At 41.5% G+C, this 22,570-nt stretch overlaps 1 protein-coding gene across 1 annotated transcript in view; it reads right to left on the bottom strand.

The window, feature by feature from the left end:
- CREB5 (cAMP responsive element binding protein 5) overlaps nucleotides 1-22,570 on the bottom strand; it is a 388,727-nt gene that overhangs the window by 288,964 nt on the left and 77,193 nt on the right. Inside the window, exon 4 of the mRNA XM_035021403.1 lies at nucleotides 11,276-11,397. Within this exon, the coding sequence (XP_034877294.1) occupies nucleotides 11,276-11,397 (122 nt within the window). The remainder of the gene's footprint in view (nucleotides 1-11,275; nucleotides 11,398-22,570) is intronic.

Below are 22,570 nucleotides of genomic sequence, written 5' to 3'. Positions count from 1 at the left end.
GAGCTCTGCAGATGCCAGGCTTACCCTGGAAAGGACAGGAAGCCCGGGCCCACTGTGCCAACAAATCCAACAAAAGCCTCACATTCGTAAATCCTCTGGGAAAGTTCGTAAGCTCTGTGCATCACAAATCTTAGCAGGAGAAGCCAGGCAGGGGATGGGTTCTCTGAGAGCGGCTTTGATTCACAACGCCCAGTGCTGCATCATCTGTAGTCAATCAACCTGACATCGATTTTTCTTTTCTTCTTTGGGGATCTGACTGCTTACAGAGCCCAAATAAGCCCCCCACCCAAACATAAAACCATGGAAAAGGTGGGGTTCGGACAGCACCGTGATCAACTTTCAAAGTTTTCATATAACAGATAGTGTGCTCTGCACATCACTCAGATCCCAGGGATGGCTGTGCCTGCAGCCACACTAAATTCAAAATGTGAGGTTCACCCCGACTCCACGGAGAGAACTCCCCAATGAAGGGAGAGCTTGCAGGTGGGACTATCTCTTCTTCTAGCTCCAACACTGTCAAATGAAACAGCTCACATTCGCCTTCAGGGCAAAGGTCAAAATATCACCGACATACGCAACAGTCTGATTTTGCCAATGCGAGTGCATCTTGTTAGAAGAATTCGTGCCCAGAGGAGATGCTGAGGGTAAAGTCTCTCAGCATTCCATTTCACTCTAGAGCCAAATGAGACAATTGGGCTCATCACACAGAAGAGTCATAGGTTCAAACAGGCTAAAAATAGCCTCTAATATCCCAGAAACCAAACAACAAAGTGAAGCCCGGCAATGATCCGGAAGAGACGGCGGCTGATATCCCGTCATATTTGGGGTGTGAGGATCACCCAGCCCAATATCAAGGAGCAAGCAGGTGACATTGTGCGTGGCTACCCAAGAGAACGGGCTGATTGCATCTCCAGTCCAAACAGCTAGTGAGCCCCTCCAGGTCATCAAAACAGCCAGTTCCCAAAAATGTAAGAACGTGGTACAAGTCATTCAAGGGGGGAAAAGAACCCCACTATTTCCTAGGCCTTTGGGCTTTGGTGATAGTTGGGTAAAGAACAAAGAAAATGTCCTTTTAGGGGGTTCTGAGGCTAAAATCAGTAATTGCACCACAGGCTTGAGTTGACAGCCAACATGCTGGAAATATGGACAGGAGGAATGCTCGGAATGCCACTTCCTGGCCTCAGCCTTATCAATATGGAAATAACAGCACACAAATGCTGAAGCAGGGTTCCCAGAATAAATCATTCCCATACCTGCTCTGGACCATACTTAACGTTCACCTGGATTTATGAGACAATGGAGACAGCGACTCTTGCAACTATTATATTATTTTCCTATTCTCTTTTTACAATGTCAATTTTTTTTTCCCTCACATCTCTGTGAGGGGCCCAGGTAGGTAATTCTTAGCTACAGATGTGCATGGAGTCTATCTAACATTTGGGCCAATTTTCCAAATGTGAGTGCTGTTTTCTGCCTAGAACGGAAGCTTCATCTTTAAGTCATTTTGGTTCAATCCAACCCTGAAAACAGCTCTGTTTTCCTGCCTGCCTTTGGGAGCATTAATGCAGGGCCTCCCAGAGGACAGTATGAGCTTCCTCTGCACATGCAGAGGCCCCTTGTGCCCAGGTACACACCCGCCTCCCTGGGGCCTGTGTAGTGGGTGGCTGGGCCTGAATTACTCAGAGCTGGAAATGGATGCCTTCAGAGGAGAGCATCTATTCCCGTTGTGATTCCACTGGGTTCCTGCCCTGAAATCCCAGCCTGGCTTGCCTGCCTCGGGACTGGTAAGGAGTGATTTTTAACTAGCTGAGAACCCAACCCAACTCAACCTGGAACAGAAAAATCAGCCTGTTGAGAAAGTCTCCTGCTGGGAAAAGCTGTCCTTTTCTGGGCCCTTAAAGCTGAGCTTCGTAATCACTTTATCGAGGAGCCTCCCAGCCAAATAATTCAATTGGACTAATTTTCAGCTACAGGAAGGCCGCCTGATGGGAAGACAGGCCAAACAAGTGGTCCTCACAGGCCGAGCCTGGGCTGATCGTAGTGCCTGGGGAGCTTTGGGGCCCCGCTGTGTTTTGGGCTATTTTTGGTGTCCTTTCATCATCCCTTCAGAGCTTCCCCATCCCTGCTTTCGTCCTTTTAGATGCATTCCATGCACAGAATGTCATAGAATCAAGACTATGTTTAACAGCTCCCAACGCACTCCTTTCTACACCTCTGACATCCCACACCAACCCCTCTCCCTCTTAACAATGACAATATCTGGAGGGACTTTGGACTTAACTACAAGTCAGAAGTGGAAGAGCTGCAAGAACAATTTTTTTGACTTGTAAACACCTTGGGTACTTTTTATGTATTAAAAAAATGCATTCAATGTTGCAAGACTTAATGCTAGGTATTTCATTAAAGTTAGATTAGCATTCCAAACCTTTCTTGGAATTCGCAGCAATAACCCAGGAGGAAGAGATGATAGTCTAGACTTGAGGGAACAGAAAGGGAAAATAAAAGGAAGGTAGGAAGTCTCTTTCCTTAGAAAGTTGCTGGGACCCAGTGAAGGGGGCAAAGGAGGGTGGGAAGGCAGAGCTGACTCCTGCGGTAGGTGAAACATGCCTCTGACTAGACTGGGCAGCAACTTGTCACAGGGAAGCTCTCAGCACGGTTTGGGGGCAGTTGGGAGTAGCAGAGGTGGATTAGATGGGAATGTGGATAGCAGCTGGAGATTAGAGGCTAATATTCAAGTCTGACGAATAGAATATAGTTGAAGGAATCGTCCAGTGGAGGTGGCTGATACGTAGTCAGAATTTATGAGTTTTCTGAAGAGAAGATGTAAACAGAAACTACCTGGGAGTGGATAAAGCCAACAGACAAGGAGGCAGAGACAAAACAGGGAGCTAGGAGAAAAGCCCTACCGTTGGCCCTCCGTAGTGAGGGCCTAGCAACACTCTGTCTCTCTTGATAGTTTATCCCTCTGCACTTCAGTGGAGAACATAGTACCAGTATAATCACCTATAATTATTCCCTGTGACTAAAGGGACCGAAATCAAATGATCATTAATAACATGTTCAAAACGTCATGTGTGGGCCTGAATATACTTCATGAATATATAAGTACTTAGATCATTGCTATACCCTGTCACAACTGAACAGGAAATACTGGTGCAAGAAAATACTATTTTATTCCGCAATATTCCCAACACAATAGCGGTTCTCAAAATCAATGCCCAGTTCTCTCTAGTGCCCTTCCTGTTATATCTTAAACAGGGTCTGAGCCTCCCAATATCTTCCACTCTGTAGCTTCAAGTGGAAACATAAGTACCTCATAGGAGACCACCCGTCACAGCACGGAATGAGTGCAAACCCTCTTTCATTCAAACTTAAGCCTCTGGAAGCCTTGTGATCGGTTCTCCAAAAGACATCAGGCAAAGACCTCTATCTTGCCGGGACACATGTCATGGGATAGCAGATACCAGTAAGACCTATGACAAAAAAACTTAAACACTTAATACTGAACTCAGAGAACAATACAACCTGCCACTCACAGGCTGAGACATTTATCTGCAATTCCCACCAATGCCACAACCCCCTTTCAATTCTGATTAGAACACTGGTTGGAGGCAGAGCCATGAACTGCCAAATAATTTAGCTTTAGGGATCAGATCCTCAGCTTTAAGAGATAACATATTTTTTTCCTCAGTGTGAAAGGTTGTGAGGACTCATCCATTTGAGTCCAAATTATCCAAACATACAAATTCTCCAAGGGAGGAGATGACCAAACCCCTGGTACCCCTCTTGGTCAGTATTCCTCCAAACCACAGGCCTTCCCCTCATCATCCACATCAAAAGACTTGATAAAAGGTGCTCATTCTTTGCAAGGCAATAGACCATGCATTTTGCCACTTAGAGGATGCCCTGACTTTCCACCAAAAAATTTTTTAAATAAAGCAAAAAACCCCTATGAGTTTTTTTAAAAAGATTTATTTATTTACTATTAGAGAGAGAGAGAAAGAAAGAAGGTGAGCAGGGGGAGGGGCAGAGGGAGAGAGAGAGAGAGAATCCTCAAGCAAACTCCCCGCTGAGCACGAAGCCTGATGCAGGGCTTGATCCCAGGACCCTGAGATCATGACCTGAGCCAAAACCAAGAGCCAGCTGCTTAACCAACTGAGCCACCCAGGTGCCCCGCCCCCAAAAAACCCTATGAGTTTTTATTTCCCACTCCATTTTAAAATTGAGGCAGAGCCTCAGATCACATCTTGATTCACTGACATATGGCAGTGGATACCAACTCTTAATAATCTCTGGTAAGATTGTACACATTAGGGGCGCCTGGGTGGCTCAGTCGTTGAGCGTCTGCCTTTGGCTCGGGTCATGATCCCAGGGTCCTGGGATCGAGCCCGGCGTCGGGCTCCCTGCTCCGCAGGAAGCCTGCTTCTCCCTCTCCCACTCCCCCTGCTTGTGTTCCCTCTCTCTCTGTGTTTCTCTGTCAAATAAATAAATAAAATCTTAAAAAAAAAAAAAAAAGATTGTACACATTGACCCTAAATTCCAGAAACTAAAACACATGAAATAGCTTCTGATCTTTTCCACTGGTTTAGTCATTCCCATAAGTGGGATGCAAAGACCAAGTTAACTTCTCTTCCAGTGTCAAAGTCCACTCAAGCTGAGGGCATAATGTAAACCTAGGAGAAAGCTGGAAAAAAAAAAAAAAAGCTTACATTTGTCGTGTCCTGAGATGGGAGGACAAAAATAATCCTTGTAAGATAAAGGTTAGGTTTTCCAGTCATTGGGATGGGGGAAGAAATAGATTGTTATCTCTTCTAGCATTGCTAGTGGGTGTTTCCTTTCAGTCATGCTGATCAAAAACAAAACAAAACACGCAAAGATCAAAACCAGTTTCATCGTTTCATCTCCCAGGATTTAGCAAACATGATGACATTTTCAAAACCAGAATAAAATCAAGTTTTCAAGTTTCAGAGAGTCTTTTTCTCCAGACTTCTGCAAGAGGGAGGGACTGTTTTATGCAAATGTTGTAGAGGCCACACGCTAACAGAGCAGCTGTTGCGAGTTTGCTCCACTCCCTATCTTTTGTATCTTTTCTTTCCCATTCAGCGGTTGCTCATGCCTTCCCCAGAGGACGGCCGTGCCAGCTAGGGGCTGATAGAGCTAGACTGTGTATGAAGGCAGAGGGCCTCCCTCTCTGCACCCTCTCTCCCCGAGTCACTGGTGGTGTCGAGTAACATGATTTCCAGGTACAGAGTTTAATCAGATTGAGCAGCCCCCGTTTCTGAGCTGAGGCTGACCTGGCCATGCCCTGTTCCGTGACTCCTATTGAGCTGGGATCCGAGATCTTAAGATTGTAGCTTGTCCCTTGTTTCCATGTGTTCAACAGTCAGTACCCTCTGGGAATAGACTGCACTTTTCATCATTTGGGTAGGAATTCTAGAGCATGGAAATGTCCTCATTTGCTATTGCTCCATCAGCATAATGAGTCAAATTTAGGTCCTATGGGAGAAGAGCAACACTCAGCACTTACATACAGGGCTTTTCATCCTCAAGGTCCTTAACCACGTTAGGCTGTAATGTTATATTTCTCTCAGCAAGACAAAGGAGTTCATTTCTAGTCCTCTCAACTGCCCTTCCTTTCTTACACACAGACACACAGACACACACACACACACACACACACACACAACTGCTATCATATGATGAAGCTAGATCCCACTTCCTGGATAAGCATTATTCCTTCTATTTTTAAAAAATCAAATGTAAAAGATCAATTCACTTTCCTCTTTCTTTTTCTCTTTTTAAAAATCTTTTTGTCTTTGTTTCTACTTTTTTTCCACTGACGTAGAACATGAAATCGGCATGCTGACTGCTGGTTATTGAGGTCCGCTGAGCATTACTACTAATGTCCCTACACTTGACTTGATTCTTCATGCCTCAGGGTCTTCTGTGTCATCTCTGGCCACTGAGGAGAGTTGAACACTCTTGTCTTGGAGGTTCTGGAGGAGTCTGCCAAGTTCCATGCTTAGACCTCTTTCCAACTTCATCTCCATTCATTCCAGGCCCAGATGATTCCATCAAGTCTCATGTATTTAAACACCACCTATATGCCAGTGACTCCCAAATTTATATCTCCAGACGGGTCACCTCTTCCTGATTTACAGACCATTATATCCATGTGCCCACTCAATATCTCCATATAAGTAGAAAAACCGTCTCCACAGTTTTCCCCTCAAACCTGCTCCTCCCACAGGCAGCTCCAACCTTCTAGTTGCTTAGGCCAAATACCTGGTTCACTCTTGATTCCATCCTTTCTATTACTCCCCAGATCTAATTCATCAGTAAATCCTGTTGGCTCTATCTTCAAAAGAGACCCAGAATGTAATCACCATGTCCATCTCCACCTTGGACCAATCTGCCATCATCATCTATCCTAATTCTTCCATTAGCCTCTGGAACTGGTCTCTCTCTCTCTCTCTGCTACCGTCCCCCAACAATTTACTTTCAACTCAGCAGCCAAAGTGAACTTTCTAATATATTTAAATCAGATTCTATCACTCCTCTGCTTGAAACTGTTTATGGTTCCCCATCTCACTCAGAGGAAAATCTGAAGGCTGCAGGCCTTCCGGACTCTGCCCTCCCAGGCCCACTCTTTAGCATTATTACAAACCCTCCTCTTTGTGATTCCTCCGACCCACAGAGCATCCTCCAGCCCTAGGGCTTTGCACTTACTACTCTCTGCACTTGGAACACTCTTCTTCCCGAGGTACACCTGCTCTGACACAGAGCTCTGTTCTCTTCCTTCCGGTCTCTGCTGCATGTCCACTTACTACCAATGTCCTCCCTGACCACCCCTCCCCCCAGCACTGCCTCTGCCCCTTCCCTGCTAGAACACACACCACCTTCTGACATGTTATATGTTTCATGGTTTTTACTTGCTTATTGTTTGTCTTGCCCACGAGAAGTAAGCTACCTAAAGGCAGGGTTTTGTTTTCAATGAGTTTTAGTCCACAGTATAGTCATCAATGCCTCGGACAATGCCTGGCACATGACGAGCACTCAAAAATATTTACTGAATGAATACAGGGTGAACACAAGTTTCCCACCTGTTTCAGGACATGGACTAGCCTGACTTCTAAGCCATAGGCAAACAGATTTGTGAGGCCTGCTGGTGATGGAAGGGAAAAACATCTCTTATTAAAGAGTTTTGAAACCACGAGCTTATATTTCTGTGGAAGATTGAGATATTCGGGCTTTTTCCATTGTCATGACCTGCCTCTAGCCTATTCTCATTCTATACATACATTGGGATATACTGAATAAAGAGCTTGTATTCCTACTTTTGAAGCAGGAGCTGGGGGTGTCAGGATTAGAGATAGTCTATAGAACAGAATTTTCCCCAATGGACAGCCGAACGAGCTAAGTGAGGATCAATTCTCTATTTGCTCCTGAATAGAATTTTCTAGACCAAACTGCAGCTAGAAAGTTAAAGGTGGAGGGAAGGACCGGCCCAATTTTTCCAATATTTTTTTTTTGTATAAAGTACTTAGACTCAGAGGAAAAGAAATTAGAAGAAAGTTGGAGATGTAGAATTAAAAAGAAATAATTATCTGAATGCAGAGCAAAAGGAAGGAAGGAAGAAGATAACATTCAATAATAATAAGGTATGCATTGAATAGAAAGCTTATATCCTACTTTTCAAGTAGGGGATGAATAAACGAAGCAGGAGCAGGGGGTGGCAGTGTGCCAGGGATGTTGGTAGCTTGGAGAAATGTGGTCAAAAGTTTGGATAAAAGTATGCTGGTAGATTGGAGAGTATCTCCCACCTTTAATTTACCCATTTGTGGCTTCCAAAGAAATGCTAGGCAGAAGCCACCAACACAGCCCATCTGGCTGCTGGAGAAGTCATCGTGCATTAGGTCTCAAGAAGCTATGGCCACCCAAGGCTGGATTTGGCTGCTCTGGTTTAAAAGAGGCAAGGGAGGAGGTGCCTGGGTAGCTCAGTCGTTAAGCATCTGCCTTCGGATCAGGTCATGATCCCAGGGTCCTGGGATGGAGCCCCGCATCGGGCTCCCTGCTCGGTGGGAAGCCTGCTTCTCCCTCTCCCACTCCCCCTGCTTGTGTTCCCTCTCTCGCTGTGTCTCTCTCTGTCAAATAAATAAATAAAATCTTTAAAAAAAAGAGGCAAGGGAAGAGGATACCTCAACAGCCTGAATGCTGTCCAGCTTTCAGTGCGTGCAAGTAAAGTTGGAGTTTGAGAAGGTGATCTCCTGAGACGCCAAACCCAAAACCACGAGGGAAGCTGGCTATAGGATTCCCCACCCGAATACCCATCACAAAACTAGCACATGGCTAAAAGCAACATTCAGGCTAAAATTAACAACAACACAAGAAACAATGTGTTGGCGAGGATGTGGAGAAAGGGGAACCCTCTTGCACAGTTGGTGGGAATGCAAGCTGGTACAGCCACTCTGGAGAACAGTATGGAGGTTCCTAAAAAGTTAAAAATAGAACTACCCTACGATCCAGCAATTGCACTACTAGGTATTTACCCACAGGATACAAAAATATAGATTTGAAGGGGTACGTGTACCCTAATGTTTATAGCAGCATTATCAACAATAGCCAAACTATGGAGAGAGCCCAAATGTCCATCAACTGATAAATGGATAAAGATGTGGTATGTGTGTCTCTCTCTATATATATAAATATATTTATATAAAATTTATATATTACATAAATGTATTTTATGTATCTTATGGAGTATCACTCAGCCATCAAAAAGAATGAAATTTTGCCATTGGCAACAACATGGATGGAACTAGAGTATTATGCTAAGTGAAATAAATCAGTCAGAGAGAGACAAATACAATATGACCTCACTTATATGTGGAATTTAAGAAAGAAAAGAGATGAATATATGGAAAGGGGGAAAAGAAAAAAGGGAGAGAGGGAAACAAACCGTAAGAGACTCTCAATGATGGAGAACAGGCTGAGGGTTGATGGAGGGAGGAGGGTGGGGGATGGGCTAGATGGGTGATGGGTATTAAGGAGGGAACTTGTAATGAGCACTGGGTGTTGTATGTAAGTTATAAATCACTGAATTCTACTTCAGAAACCAATATTGCACTGTATATTAACTAAAATTTAAATTAAAAAAATAAATTAAAAAACAAAAGCAAGATTCAAAGACACTTTTTAAAAATATTTTAAATATGTATTTAAAATATGCATTTCTATAACTGCAATTGTCCTTTTTTTCAAAGTTGCTTGCCTGATTATTTTAATTTATAAAGTTTATTTGTACTCTTTCTCAACCCACAAGGACTCAAAAGTAATTCAGAAAAAAAAAATGTATAGCATAAAAATGTTTTTTAAATTAAAAAAAATCAGGACCAGAGGAAATATAAACTAGAACTGAAAGTCTAGTCTGGAGGGAAGTAAAATATGTTCATCACAGTGTTCTAAAAAGTTCTCAAAGTTAAGCAGTAAACCTGGCTTTCTGTTAACCGAGCAGTCAAAGCGAAAAGAGAAACAGAACCAGTTACATGATTCTCCTGTCCACACGGAGAAAATATTTCAGTTCCTTAGGGGAAGCAAACAATTTCCTGGAATTCAGATCTGCAAGAATTTCCTCCCAAGGGGCTTCATATAGGAGTCATGAGTACTACGTAAAGGAGAACATCTAAAACCACACCCTTACCATAGGGCTTCCTAAAGCTGTCCTTGGTAAATGTCTGTAGGAAAATTAAGGACACATACTTCAGTTAAAACCATCTCTCAGAAATGAAGATAATATAAACCAATAGGAACTAGCATACACCTTTCTTACAGTTCAGTTTAATCTAAGAAACCAACCTTGACTATCTTGAGGAATGAACGAACTTATAATCCTTCAGTTTTTTCACAAATGCCACATTTACCAAGAGAGCTAAATGTAGAACTCAAACAGAGGAAATTTACTAGACGTTTTGGTTCTTCTTCACCCTTGTAATTCTCATTTTTGAAAAAGTATGTTTCTATTGCAGTGAAATATAGAATGTACGCCTTTTTTTTTTTTTTTGAGTTAAATTTTTAAGTGCTCAGAACAGTGCCTGGCAAATAAGTGCTAAAAAAGTATTCATTTTAAAAGTGGGGGGCAGAAAGCCTTTCATGTCACTTGAGGGGTGGGGAAAGTGGTTGTGTAAATTAATTATACATAAATAAAATGAGCTGATTGAGATTTTATACCTCTCTTGTATCCTCCACCAATTATGATGATTTTTCCAAAAGCAGCACAGACTCAGTGCAAGCCCTTGACTGTTTTAATGTGAGAATGTGACATGAAAAATCTGGTGGAGGGGGATTATTATAATTTCACGTAGAGGAGAATTCGAAGGTTTTGAAATATCAGAGCCTTTACAATATCTTCTCCGGATGGAACAGCTGGACCTTCAGAATCCATTACGACCTAGCCAGCCCTTCCTTTCAACCCATTTCCACATTTTAAGTCTCTGATCATGGAATGTGTCTAATTTGTTGTTTGGTACATTGTGAGCATTCAATAATGCTCTATCGTAACAATGGAAAAAATGCTAAAGAGCTTCATTATCACATTTACTTGTGACCCCGTTTCCTTTCCTTAATCTTGCAAAGTGATTTTTAAAATGCAAGCATAACATTACGAGAAACTGAATATATTCTGGAGGCATGCATAAAGTGGATTTTCTACATTTGTAAGAACAAATAATCCACACTTATATTTAAACCATTTGTCTCAACAATAACAGATGTTCAATAATACGAATGGGAAGTAACTGAAACTGGCGGAGGTCTACCGGGAAGATTATGGAAATAGGACAGTGAGAACCTGGGACAAAATCAGATGAAACCCCCTCTCCTACTGCTACAATTATTCTTTGACTCTTGTCTTCTGCATGCAACACCCATGTAAGGCTTCCTACTAAATATTTAGCAAAGTAAAACAACTAGTTTTGAATACAAAGAGTCTGTGAGTTATCCAACTCAAGGTTCAAGAATCAGGTGTTTTGTTTTGGGGTTGTTTTTTTTTTTGCTTGAATTTCCTATTTCAGATGTCTGTTTCTGCCACGATGGATTCTACCACAATCAGGGATTCATCCTTTAAAAAAAAAAAAAATAGACAAATACTTGCAAATGGATAAAATGCTGTTTTAGGGCCACATCCGCACAATCTGTAGTGCCAACAAAGTTCCCACATAGAGATTCTCACGGGGGTTAGGGGAGGAACCTGCCAAGGAGTCCATTCAAGCAAACCTACCCGCTTGCTGCTCTCCTCCTCCTGAGCCTTCCTGAACTCATGCTCGAGGGAGCAGTCCAGCTCATTGAAGAGCCCCACTTCCTCACAGTTCTTCAGGAATCTCGTTGGGGTCGGAGTCTGATCTGAAAACAGAGACCGAGTGATCATACATGGGTTCTTTTCCTCAAAAGCCAGGGGCAAGCATGAGCTCAATTCACGAATACCTCCCCTCGCCTTGATTAAGATGCCAACTGGTCATCCATAATCTTCCACCCTTTTAAATAAGATGACAATATGGAAGAAAATAAAACCACAAATCTCACAGGAGGAATACAATGTGTAGCGGGCTGCATATGTGAGGGTTTTCTAAACTTCCCCCTGTCAACTTTCTGGGGTCCCCATCACTTGAATATATATCGCAATGTGTGGAATGACTTTTTTTTCTCTCTTAAACAGGAAAAAAGAATGATTTAGCTAAAATCAGGCCAAATAAAATCTGCTGAGCCAATGTTCAGCTTGATTTCAGGGGGCTGGGAGGAAAAAAAAGGTTTTATAAATGTTTATATCAAACAAAAAGAAACAAACAAGCACATTAATTCCTTTCTCTTAATGGAAAAGGAAAATACAGCAATTCTCTCTCTCATTTTGAGAGTCACAGAGGATGATGAAAGTTTCCAAGTCAAACACATTCAGCTTCCATCCATTAAAAATATAATTATTAATTTTATTTTCCTTTGCTATAGCCAAAGGAATGTTCTGAGAAAACTCTTTAAAAGGAATAGAATTTCTTTCATATTGTTGACTGTCTAGCGAGCATACTACTTAGGAAACTTGAGGATCTGAAGCCACTATTTGTGGCTTAATATTTATGTAGCCTTTGCAGTTTACACAACGGTTTCACACGCATTCTCTATAATCTAGATCTCACAAGAGCCTAAAAGGTAAACAGGGTAGAATTATACCTTTGTAACCACTAAGGACAGTCATCTTCCCTGGTAAAGATGTCCTGGAGTTGACATGAATAAAACCGTACACTGTCCCTTTCTCAGAAACAGAAGATGGCCATGCTAATTATTTTGTAAATGAGGAAAATGAAAGTCCTGGGTGATTCAGAGTCTTGTTCAAGGTCTCCCAGGTAGATGTGATGACACCAGGATTATAACTAAGGCCCTGCTACCATTTTCAATATGCACATGTATTGTTCCCACCTAAGCCGACAGCACACACACTACTAGAATGATGATGGCACTTGTCTATCTTGACCCACACTCAGTCCCCAAATCTCTTTCTGCTTAGTTCTCGAACACCTCACCACCAAGCAACTGAAGAGTGCCCTCAAGTTGAAATGAATGTGCCATTCCTGCATGCTCTTTATAAATTCCTGTATGACAAGAAATTAGAATTGTATTTACTTTCCTAATTCATACAGAGAGCAGTTAATCCCAGTAAATCATCCATTGAGATTCAAAGAAATAGCTTAATATTCATGAAGCTGAAAACAGCTTGATATCCCCATATATTCAGCCCTTCTAGGGCAAGGTCTCCTGATGCCCTATGGCAAGGGGCTTTTCTACCTGTTAAGCACCCAGCTGGTTGACCTGGATTTCAAGGCAGCAAAAATCCCCTTCTGCATTCTTTCCCATTTTTAGCCCAACCTCCAAGATACTGAGCTCTCTTTTGAAGCATACAGAGAGCCTACCGCAGATGGTCATAAATGGACATTACAGATAAAAGCCATGCAAAAGTTGGGTTTGATTGAAAATGGTTTTATTAGCACATTAATTTATTAAGATTCACACATATACACCTATGTCCCGATACACATATAACATGTATATGTATATATACATATATACGTATATGTAGTGTGTCATATGCTTATAAAAGAAAAAATTAGTATTTACAAGCATTTTGCAGCTTACAAATATTTTCACCTACACTGTCTAGAATCTAGATCTCACAAGATCCTACGAGGCAAGTAGGTGCACATTATTTTAGAAATGGAGAGATAAGCACCTTGCATAAGGTCACAATTTGCAAATATTTTATCACTATTAAGTCCTCTTTTATGTTCAAATATAACCCCTTCTCAATCTAAATCCTGTGCTTTGCCCAGACTCTCCTCTGGGTCTGAAGGACTCTTACGTACGTAAAAGACAATGCTGACAACCCAGAAATCTAGACTTGAGAACTGTGTGATTTGGGGGAAATTACCTACATTCTCTGGACCTCATATTCCTCATCTTTCAAATAAAGTTCTAAAGTTACATGGTTCTGTGAATCCTAAAATCACCATCGTAATGGGTTCTCTTCAAAAGTCACTGTCAGTAGGTCAAAGAAACATGACCATTTATAGGACAGCTTAATAGCAACATCTGGAACAGCTGGCTAGACACCAGAAATTAGGCCAGAAGTAAAGGCCAGATAGACAGATAAAGAAGTTTCCTGAACAGAAGCTGTAAATAGACAAGACCTGACAGTGGAAATAAAGATGTGTGTGTGTGTGTGTGTGTACATATTCTTCCATTTATTGGGTGCTTATTGTCAGGGATAGTGCTAAGTGCTTTGTATGATGCGCTATCTCATTAATTTTTACACTAACATTTGGTAAAAAAATCATTTCCCCCTTCTACTTACGAGGAAACTAAAACTCACCCCAGGCCCCATTTAGAAACTGAGTCACATAACTGTATCGGTAAATGACAATCCTAACCATCCCTGGTTCTTTTAAAGTATCTTGGAATCACTTAGATCCCTCCTATAATAGAACCATGTTACAATCCTACAGACCTTCTACTATCTTGCAGGCCATTTTGTGAGCAAAAAACCTGAGAAAACAGGGGTGCCTGGGTGGCTCAGTTGTTAAGCGTCTGCCTTTGGCTCAGGTCATGATCCCAGGGTCCTGGGATCAAGCCCCACATCTGGCTCCCTGCTCAGCGGGAAGCCTGCCTGCTTCTCCCTCTCCCACTCCCCCTACTTGTGTTCCTGCTCTCACTATCTCTGTCTCTGTCAAATAAATAAATAAAATCTTTAAAAAAAAAAAAAAAAAAACCTGAGAAAACAACACAGGACAGAACTTAAGTATTAGATCATTCGTCATCAATAGGAATTTAGTTTGCCAGGTTTTAATTTTTCTTCTGTTCCTCTGTATTTCTCTATTGGAGATTTACAAGTTGAGGGCCATGATTCCAGGTAGAGAGAACAGTCATCCTAGCGGGATCCATATGACTCCTGAACTCTGAGATGAGGTCATGAGATGGGCCATCAAACTGAATTCAGACTGGCATTTGGAGGCCAAGCCCCAAGAAAGTTGAGAAATGTCTTCTGTCTTCCCTCAGCAAAATCATCCCTGGATTCCAGCATGCACACATATACACACGTACATCAGCAAAGGAGGTGGAAGGGACACGGCATAGGGATAGTATAGGCAAACCTCCACCACCATGAGCCTCTCTGCAGCAACAGGGAAACAAAAGGTATGAAGCAAGGGGAGCCATGGGCCCTAAAGAGAGTTGGTTCCCTCCTATCTCTAGAGCAGAAGACCCGGATGGAGGAGGTCACAGCGTTGTTATGAAATGTGACTTTCTTTGCTGTGTGATATAATGAGGGAAAAGCAAAACCGATATCTATATCCACATTTGGAAGAGATAAGGCATGCTGTTCCTAATTTTTAATTCATTTTCTTCTTGTGAATGAGCTATTCTTTCCAGTTACAACAGGAACCAGAAAATGGAGCTTAACTTTTATTTTAACATTTATAGAATTAATACAAGGTCTCTAGCTGTCTTTGATCCCACATGGTACCAGTTCCAAGTAAGCCAGGAAATGTGCAAATCTTCAAAAAGGGGACAGCTAAATCTATCAGCAGCTTAAATAAAAGAGTCAGTTTCTCAGCCACACGAATGCTTTGTCAAGTAAGTATTCCAGCTGAAATTAGACCTGAAGTAGGTGAGTAATATCCATGACCATAAATTAAAGTTCTGATAAACCACACCTTCTTTAGAACCAAGGGCATGCACCAGCTACGGCAGCAGCAATTTCTATGTCGTGAATAACAGTGGCTGGTGCTCCGTTGGTGGATAATATCTAAGGTGTGTTCAGGAGTAACAGGCCGCACTCCAAGGACTTCCAGGAACTGGCTCCAATGGGAACTCAGAGTGGAGATGCTCGTTGGAGGACTTCTCCTCACCTTTCTTTCAGTGTTTCCACTTGAGTGAGGACCATCTGAATGCAAGAAAGAAATAACCCCAAATCTCAACTAAACTCAAAGTTAGTAACTTTTGAGTTTGGGCTTTACTTGAGTTGAAAGTACTTTGTTGTTATTACCTTTGCAAATCTGAATTGTCCCTACATAAACTCCCGTGGGCTGCTTTCTCCCAGGGAGTTTCCAAGAGCACAACAGCTTCTCAGGACACCCAGGCAGCTGGGCCCCGTGCACGAAAGGCATCCTAGCCACTTTTACCTGTCTATATTATATGTCCTTAGGATTTCTTTACCACTTGGACAAGACTGGCACCAAAAGGGATTTAAAAAAATCCCTTGTAAAATTTGTCGTATTTCAATATCTGGCTCCCTTCCTGGAATGGTGAGTCTGTGCCTTGAAAAAAGGAGTACCTTTTCATGGAATTGCTGCTTCTGTAAATAGCTAGGTAGACGACTCTTGCCATGCAGAGACCCTATTTGTATATCTACCCGAAAGAGTGCCACAAGCTTGACATTATGATTTAGAAATTCACCCCTCAGCTATGTGATCGGAAATCCTGCACCCCACTACATCTGGGAAGGACCACAAGTATAGGGCTACAACTGTTAGAGGAAAAAAAAAGAAACTCACTAGAGTCCATAGTCTGCCTAGCATCAAGTGCTTCAGCCCCAGCAAGTATGATTATTCCAAAGTCTAAATGACAAGCACAAAGCTAAAGCCTGAAACCTGATTCTTCTTTTAAAAAGTGTTTAGTCTGCTCTACATTTAATAATAGGTTGCTACCTTATTCGGTTTCAGAGCTGCATTTGAGCTACATGTTTGTCTATGTTTCATTTTCCTCGATGATAAAAAGGCAAGGCAACAAGTCATCAATTAAAAAAAAAAAAGTAAAAGCAGAGTTCCCATAATATACCAGAGAAGAAGAATGCAAACTTCCGAAGTAAAATCTTCTTTCCAGTTGGTCTAATGTTGTCAATGGTATCACTAAAGGACTATGAGAAGTAATTTTACATTATTTTGTATTAAACTGACAGTGACTGAGAATAGTATAAAAGCCCCACTAATTCAATACCAGTTATAAGACAGATCAGTTTGAATTGGTGACCATTCTAATTATAGGGTATTTTTTTTAAAGGTAATGCATTTTTATTATTTGCATGACTCAGATGCAACCAACAAAATGCAGCTTAATGGAATCCCTCAAGAATGCTGCTCAAATCAATAGAGAAAAGTATTGGGATTAGCATATCTATTTTAGTAAGAGTTGGGGTTCTCAGAAAAGGCATTTTTCTCAGACATTTTAATATTCCTTTTATAGTTACATTTATCCTGTGAATTTTTCAGCAAATGCTTTCTTGAAAATACTCTTACTTAGTTCCTATCCCTGTGTGAATTTTAATAAAGTCTTAATCAGGAGAGTCTACATTAAGCAAATTTTAAAATATACAATCCTTTATAAGAGCCACAATCAGTAACAACTGACAGAATTCCATGGAATTTTAGACAGGCTCCTTTACAATAAATGTGTCTTTTATTGAATGTGAATACACAAAGGAGCCATAGGGTCCTCTCCATAACACTGATGTTACTATTTCCCTGCATCTGTCCCAAGAGGCAGTGCTGCCATCGGACAAACCAAGGCAACTCCAGGTTTTTAAACAATAGTTGTGGAATGCTTAAGAGTTGCCCATGGCATGGGTAATCGAGGTCCCTGAGAGATGAGACACACTGGCAGAACTCTGGAATCCACTTACTGTCAAGATGGAGAGCTGGCAGACTAGATGCCCTTAGGAGGGCCTTGAGTCAACTAGAAAATGCTCTGACAAGGGCATCTCCTATGACACATGGCTCCAGAAGACACAGATCCAGATTTAAATTAACCAAGTAAATAATCCACCCATAGTCACTGTCAGCCATGGCCTAGCCAGAGTGTTCCAACAGCAATCAAGCCACAATTTTAATTCACATTAGAGGAGCTGAGCTGGTGGAAAGGGTTATGAACACTGAGATCATGTCTCTGCAGGCTAGGTGAACAGAAGGGATCCAAGGTGAGTCTCTTATCAAGCCCTGCCCTGGACTGTGGAAGCTAAAGCTTCACATTTCCACTTAGTCACTAATTGCCTGAGGTCTACACTCTTCGTCAAAAAGGATTGGCCTCCAGATGAAAGAGACTGAAAGCCAGCTTTTCCTATACAAAAAGTACTGCAGATCAAGGCCTCTGAGGTGTTCAGGTAAATTATTCAAAATTCAATTTTGCTTGACCAGCTAGAAACCTGAATGAATGAGAAGTCGACAATTCCTATAAATGTCGATTGCCACTTGTCACAAGGGAGGGAAAAATCTGATTTAAAAACATTCTTTGGGGCACCTGGGTCGCTCAGTCCGTTAAGTGGCTCAGGTCATGATCCCAGCGTCCCACATCGGGCTCCCTCCTCAGCAGAGAGCCTGCTTCTGCTTCTGCCTGCCGCTCCCCCTGCTTGTGCACGCTCTTGCTCTCTCTCTTTCTCTCTGACAAATAAAATCTTTTAAAATAAATAAATAGGGGCACCTGGGTGGCTCAGTCGTTAAGCGTCTGCCTTCAGCTCAGTCATGATCCCAGGGTCCTGGGATCGAGCCCCACATGGGGCTCCCTGCTCAGTGGGAAGCCTGCTTCTCCCTCTCCCACTCCCCCGTTTGTGTCCCCTCTCACTGTGTCTCTCTCTGTCAAATAAATAAATATAATCTTTAAAATAAATAAATAAATAAATAAATAAATAAATAAATAATAAATAAATAAACACACTCTTTGTTCCTCTATATGCTAATGTGTCAGTATAATCTCCTTCTGAAAACTTTTGACTATTTTCTCCATTTGATGACTATTGAAGAAATAAGCCAGTAACAGAAGAAAAAACAGTTCACAGATGTATATCCAAACATAAATCTAACACCAAGACATGTTCTCAGTACATGGAGCTGACCAAATCTCAGTACATGGAGCTGAAAATTATAGACAGACAGGAGCTTTGGACAAACTGTTTATCCTCCCGATCTTGTTTCCTCATATGAAAAGAGTGGCCAGGATTAAATGACATAATGTATATAAAACAGGAGGCACAATTATAGGCATAAGATAAGGCAATAAATGGTAGCTACTGTTATTATCATGCTGCACCCTGGTGCATGCCATTTCCACCACCCTCTGTTCCATAAAGACCTGACTAATTTCAATAGTGAGAAGTTACTGTATACTTTCGCCATCAATGGAAGAGGAGGTAAATATGGTCCCTGTATATGTGTGTGTGTGTGTGTGTGTGTGTGTGTGAGTGTGAGTGAGAGAGAGAGAGAGAGATTTACTTATTCAGTCAGAATATATATATATATATATATATATATATATATTCCAAAAATAATGTGGAGTGAGATATGTCACCTTTTCTCTGACTTCCCCTTTAAAATGCCCACAGATTAGGGGCATCTGGGTGGTTCAGTTGGTTAAGTATCCAATTCAGTTTCAGCTCAGGTCATGATCTCAGGTTGTGAGATCAAGCCTTATGTCAGGGGCTCTCTCCTTCTCCCTCTGCTCCTCCCTGCCCTCTCTCTCTAAAAAAATAAAAAATGATAAAACAATCAAAAAATAGAATGTCTATGGATTATTAAGTAGGTTTGTAGCAAATAGCCATGAGCTAATGGCTCTGGGTTCTGAGATTATCTGATTAATCATGATCAATCTCTTGAAAAAAAAGGTTCTACTCCATCGAACAACATTCTTGCTCTCTCCATGGCGAGAATTAGGTTTAGAGCCTGGAACTAGAGAAAATCCCTAATTCTAGACTTAATCCAGGGACACAGTTGGGTTCTGAGGGACTATGTTGTCAAGAGGGGCAACTGCAGCCCCTCTTCCCACACCTCGGCTGGTGCCTGTCCTCATTTCCCTCCAAGCACACACCAGTTGCCTTCAGCATTAATCGGGCTGTGATGTCTGGTGTGAATTATTAGGCATCTGAAGGCATGGTTTCATGCATCTCCTTCTCAGGCTTCCCACCTGAGGTGATGATTGGGTTTTACCTTTTGAGGAAAGGTGCGCAACACTCTTGAACCTCACTTCCTTTTCATGAAGCAAAATTCATCATCTTCTAGGTCAATATTTCCACCATACACCCCCAACACACATACACGCACACACATTTTTCTCATTTGGATTATTTGCTTGTCTGGCTATAAATAAAACTGCACTTTGATTCCCATTCTGTTTTTTTCCTGTACAGAAACTGGGAAGTGTGTCAATAAGTGGGGGTGGGGATTTCTCACAGGGCAAGATGTGGGAATCCCTGAATACCTAGCCATAATACCATTAAAATAGACCCAAACACCACACGCTTTAACTCTAATACTAAAATTTGATCATACTTTTCAAACCAAACAGATCTTTTGTCATATAATAGCTGATAATTTTGCAATCTGTGTGTGAAAGTATATTGTCCTCAATGGGTTCCCATTTCAAACTTGGCACCTAAAACCTCTGATATCACAACTTCCCTCACCATGAAATTATCTTCAATCACAACAAGAACAGCTGAAGGGAAAGACTCAAGTCCATCACCATATTGGGACTCTGGAAATGTACCACCAGGACCAAATAAGAATGGAAGGACCAAGGTGGGAGGGGCTAGAAGTCTTTGCCCTCAGAATCCACCATCACCACCTCATTCATGTCCCAATTAGTACTGTCCCTTTGGAATGAGGTTTTATTTTACTGTCTATCCATAAGAGCAGACTCATCTTAAAACATCATGACTGTCACTTTTACTACTCTGCCTTATGGCATGTCAAAGATCATTTACGATCATTTTGAGTTATAAATTGTACCTGGTCTAAATAAAATGGACTTTATGGCAAAGCTAGGAAATTATTTCAGATCTTACAACTCTTTGGACACTTACCTTCGAAAAGTCTATCTCTGGCATCTTAATAATTTCCCTGACTGTAATATTTGCAATTAATGTAGGACGAAGTAATTTTCCAAAATACAAGTTAACCAGATATCCTGAAATTAGTAATGAACACACCTACCGTATTTCCTCTTCACAATATGTGTCAAACTCCAGTGCGTCTGGAATTAAATTTTGTGTAATTGAATATTGCTTGAAAAAAAAAAAAAAGTGGCCCAAGAGGGGCTTGAAGATTTTTGCCCTGCTGATGAGTGCTGATTTCAGATTTAATTCATGCAATTTTTATTATTTCTGTTACTATCTCTCAAGCTGTAGGAAATCATTCATCCTAAAGATAGGCCACAAAATAAGCTTAAGGTACATTCGGAAATAAAATTCTAACAGATATTTTAGTAGACTTTGGAGTCTTTGATAAATTCAAATCTAAATAAATCAAGATATAAGACAAGTAAAACTTCAGTCACATTTGCAATCACAATCTAATATGTTAAAACTAACATGAGGTTTGAGATAAATACATCTAAGTCTTTCTTGGGGAAAAAAAAAAACAACAACAACAACAAAGCAAAAATACCCAACAGACAGCCTATTAGAATGCAGTGCGGACAACACTGGCCTATGACATATAGTGGACCTCAGTCCCCTAAATGCAAAGTAATGAGCTAAACTGGATAGCTCAGTTTCTGTTCCAGCAAGAAAATTCTGTGACACGGCAAGCATGTGAAGTGGATAGTAAGTTTAAAACATAGCACCTAATCTCACTTGGAGTAAGAAATGGCCTCATACTAGCTTCAACACAAACCCTGAGAAAGCAGAAGAAAATACGCCAATATTTTATTCATGCTATTTTCCCTCATATTTATTTCTCCCTTCATTTTCTTATTCCAAGTTTGACATAATAAAAATTAGAGAGCCTTTCCTCTCAGTAACTTTCCACCTGGCACTGCCAATTATTGGCAGCAGGGGCCTCAAGCTAACAACGATCTGGTGAGAACAACTGAAAAGCTGCAAGAGCTTAATCAAAAGCCTGTTTATAGGCAACATATAGAAGTGTTCACACATCCTGAATTCCTTTTTTTCAGACCTTTGAATGGGGCTCCCTGTAGGGCCATCCCAGCCGTGTCCCTGAAAGATACTACCTGGTACTTACCACTAAGCAGTAATATCTCCACATCATTTAACACCCACCTCCCACTCTCCTACCACCAAGGAGCCTATTTTCGGAATTTGATTTGGGAAAAATAAAAGGCGAACTTATAAATCGAAATACTGGGAACCCTGCTACTTGCATACATATCTGCTCATTGTTTAACTATGAAGTTACAGCGTATAATAAATGACAGAACAAACTAAATGATAAAACCAAAAGAACAGACCATCCTTCCTAACCCTTCTGGGCTTTTATAATTCTTACAGATTGAAGTTTCTGCATCTCTCTTTCTCGACTTAAGGGAAGATAAAACTACTTCTGAAGAGCCAACTAGTTCAATCAAAACGAACAGGCTGAGAGAGAGGTGCTGGGTGGCGGGGGAGGCAAGGAAAGAGGCTGCCTTTGAACTAGAGATTCTTCCAAGCCACAACACATCTGCACCATTAACAAGTCACGGGCGGGTTTGTGAAGACGTGTGGATGGCTCTGTCCCCAGGAGTATGAGATCGTGCCTGTCAACTGCTGAAGCCTGACAATGCAGCTGCCGTGCAAGTCGGGGGGCTAGCACTCAGCATCAAGGACCCTCATCTTTGCCCTATGTGGTCAGCCTGGGAAAGCTGCTCCGTCTCCTTTGGCCCCTTCTTCTCTATCAGTAAAATATGAGTTGTAATAATAACCTGCCTGACAACACTCTTACAGGATTTACTAATAATAGGAATAATGAAATACTTGTAAAATTTAAGTGCCATAGAAATGCTAAATTATATGAGCCGGGCCTGCCAGGGCAGTCCATTTCTCTTCTGATATCATTTAAAGCATGTTTATGGGAGTATTATCTCTCTCGTGATGCCAAGGAGACAGTGGCTTCAGTGAAATATTTCTAGCCTAAGAAGGGTAACAGGACAGGCTTCAGTTACCCTGCCAGGGATTAGGAAACACTTTCACTTACATTCTTTCACTGGATCCTTACAATGAGCCCATGGAATAAACTGGGCAGACAAAATCATTCCCATTTTACAGAAAAAGGAACTG

Source organism: Mirounga leonina, unplaced genomic scaffold, assembly GCF_011800145.1.
Source record: "Mirounga leonina isolate KUSES-001 unplaced genomic scaffold, KU_Mleo_1.0 Mir_174, whole genome shotgun sequence".
NCBI classification, from domain to species: Eukaryota; Metazoa; Chordata; class Mammalia; order Carnivora; family Phocidae; genus Mirounga; species Mirounga leonina.
This window is presented reverse-complemented; position numbering and strand designations above follow the sequence as displayed.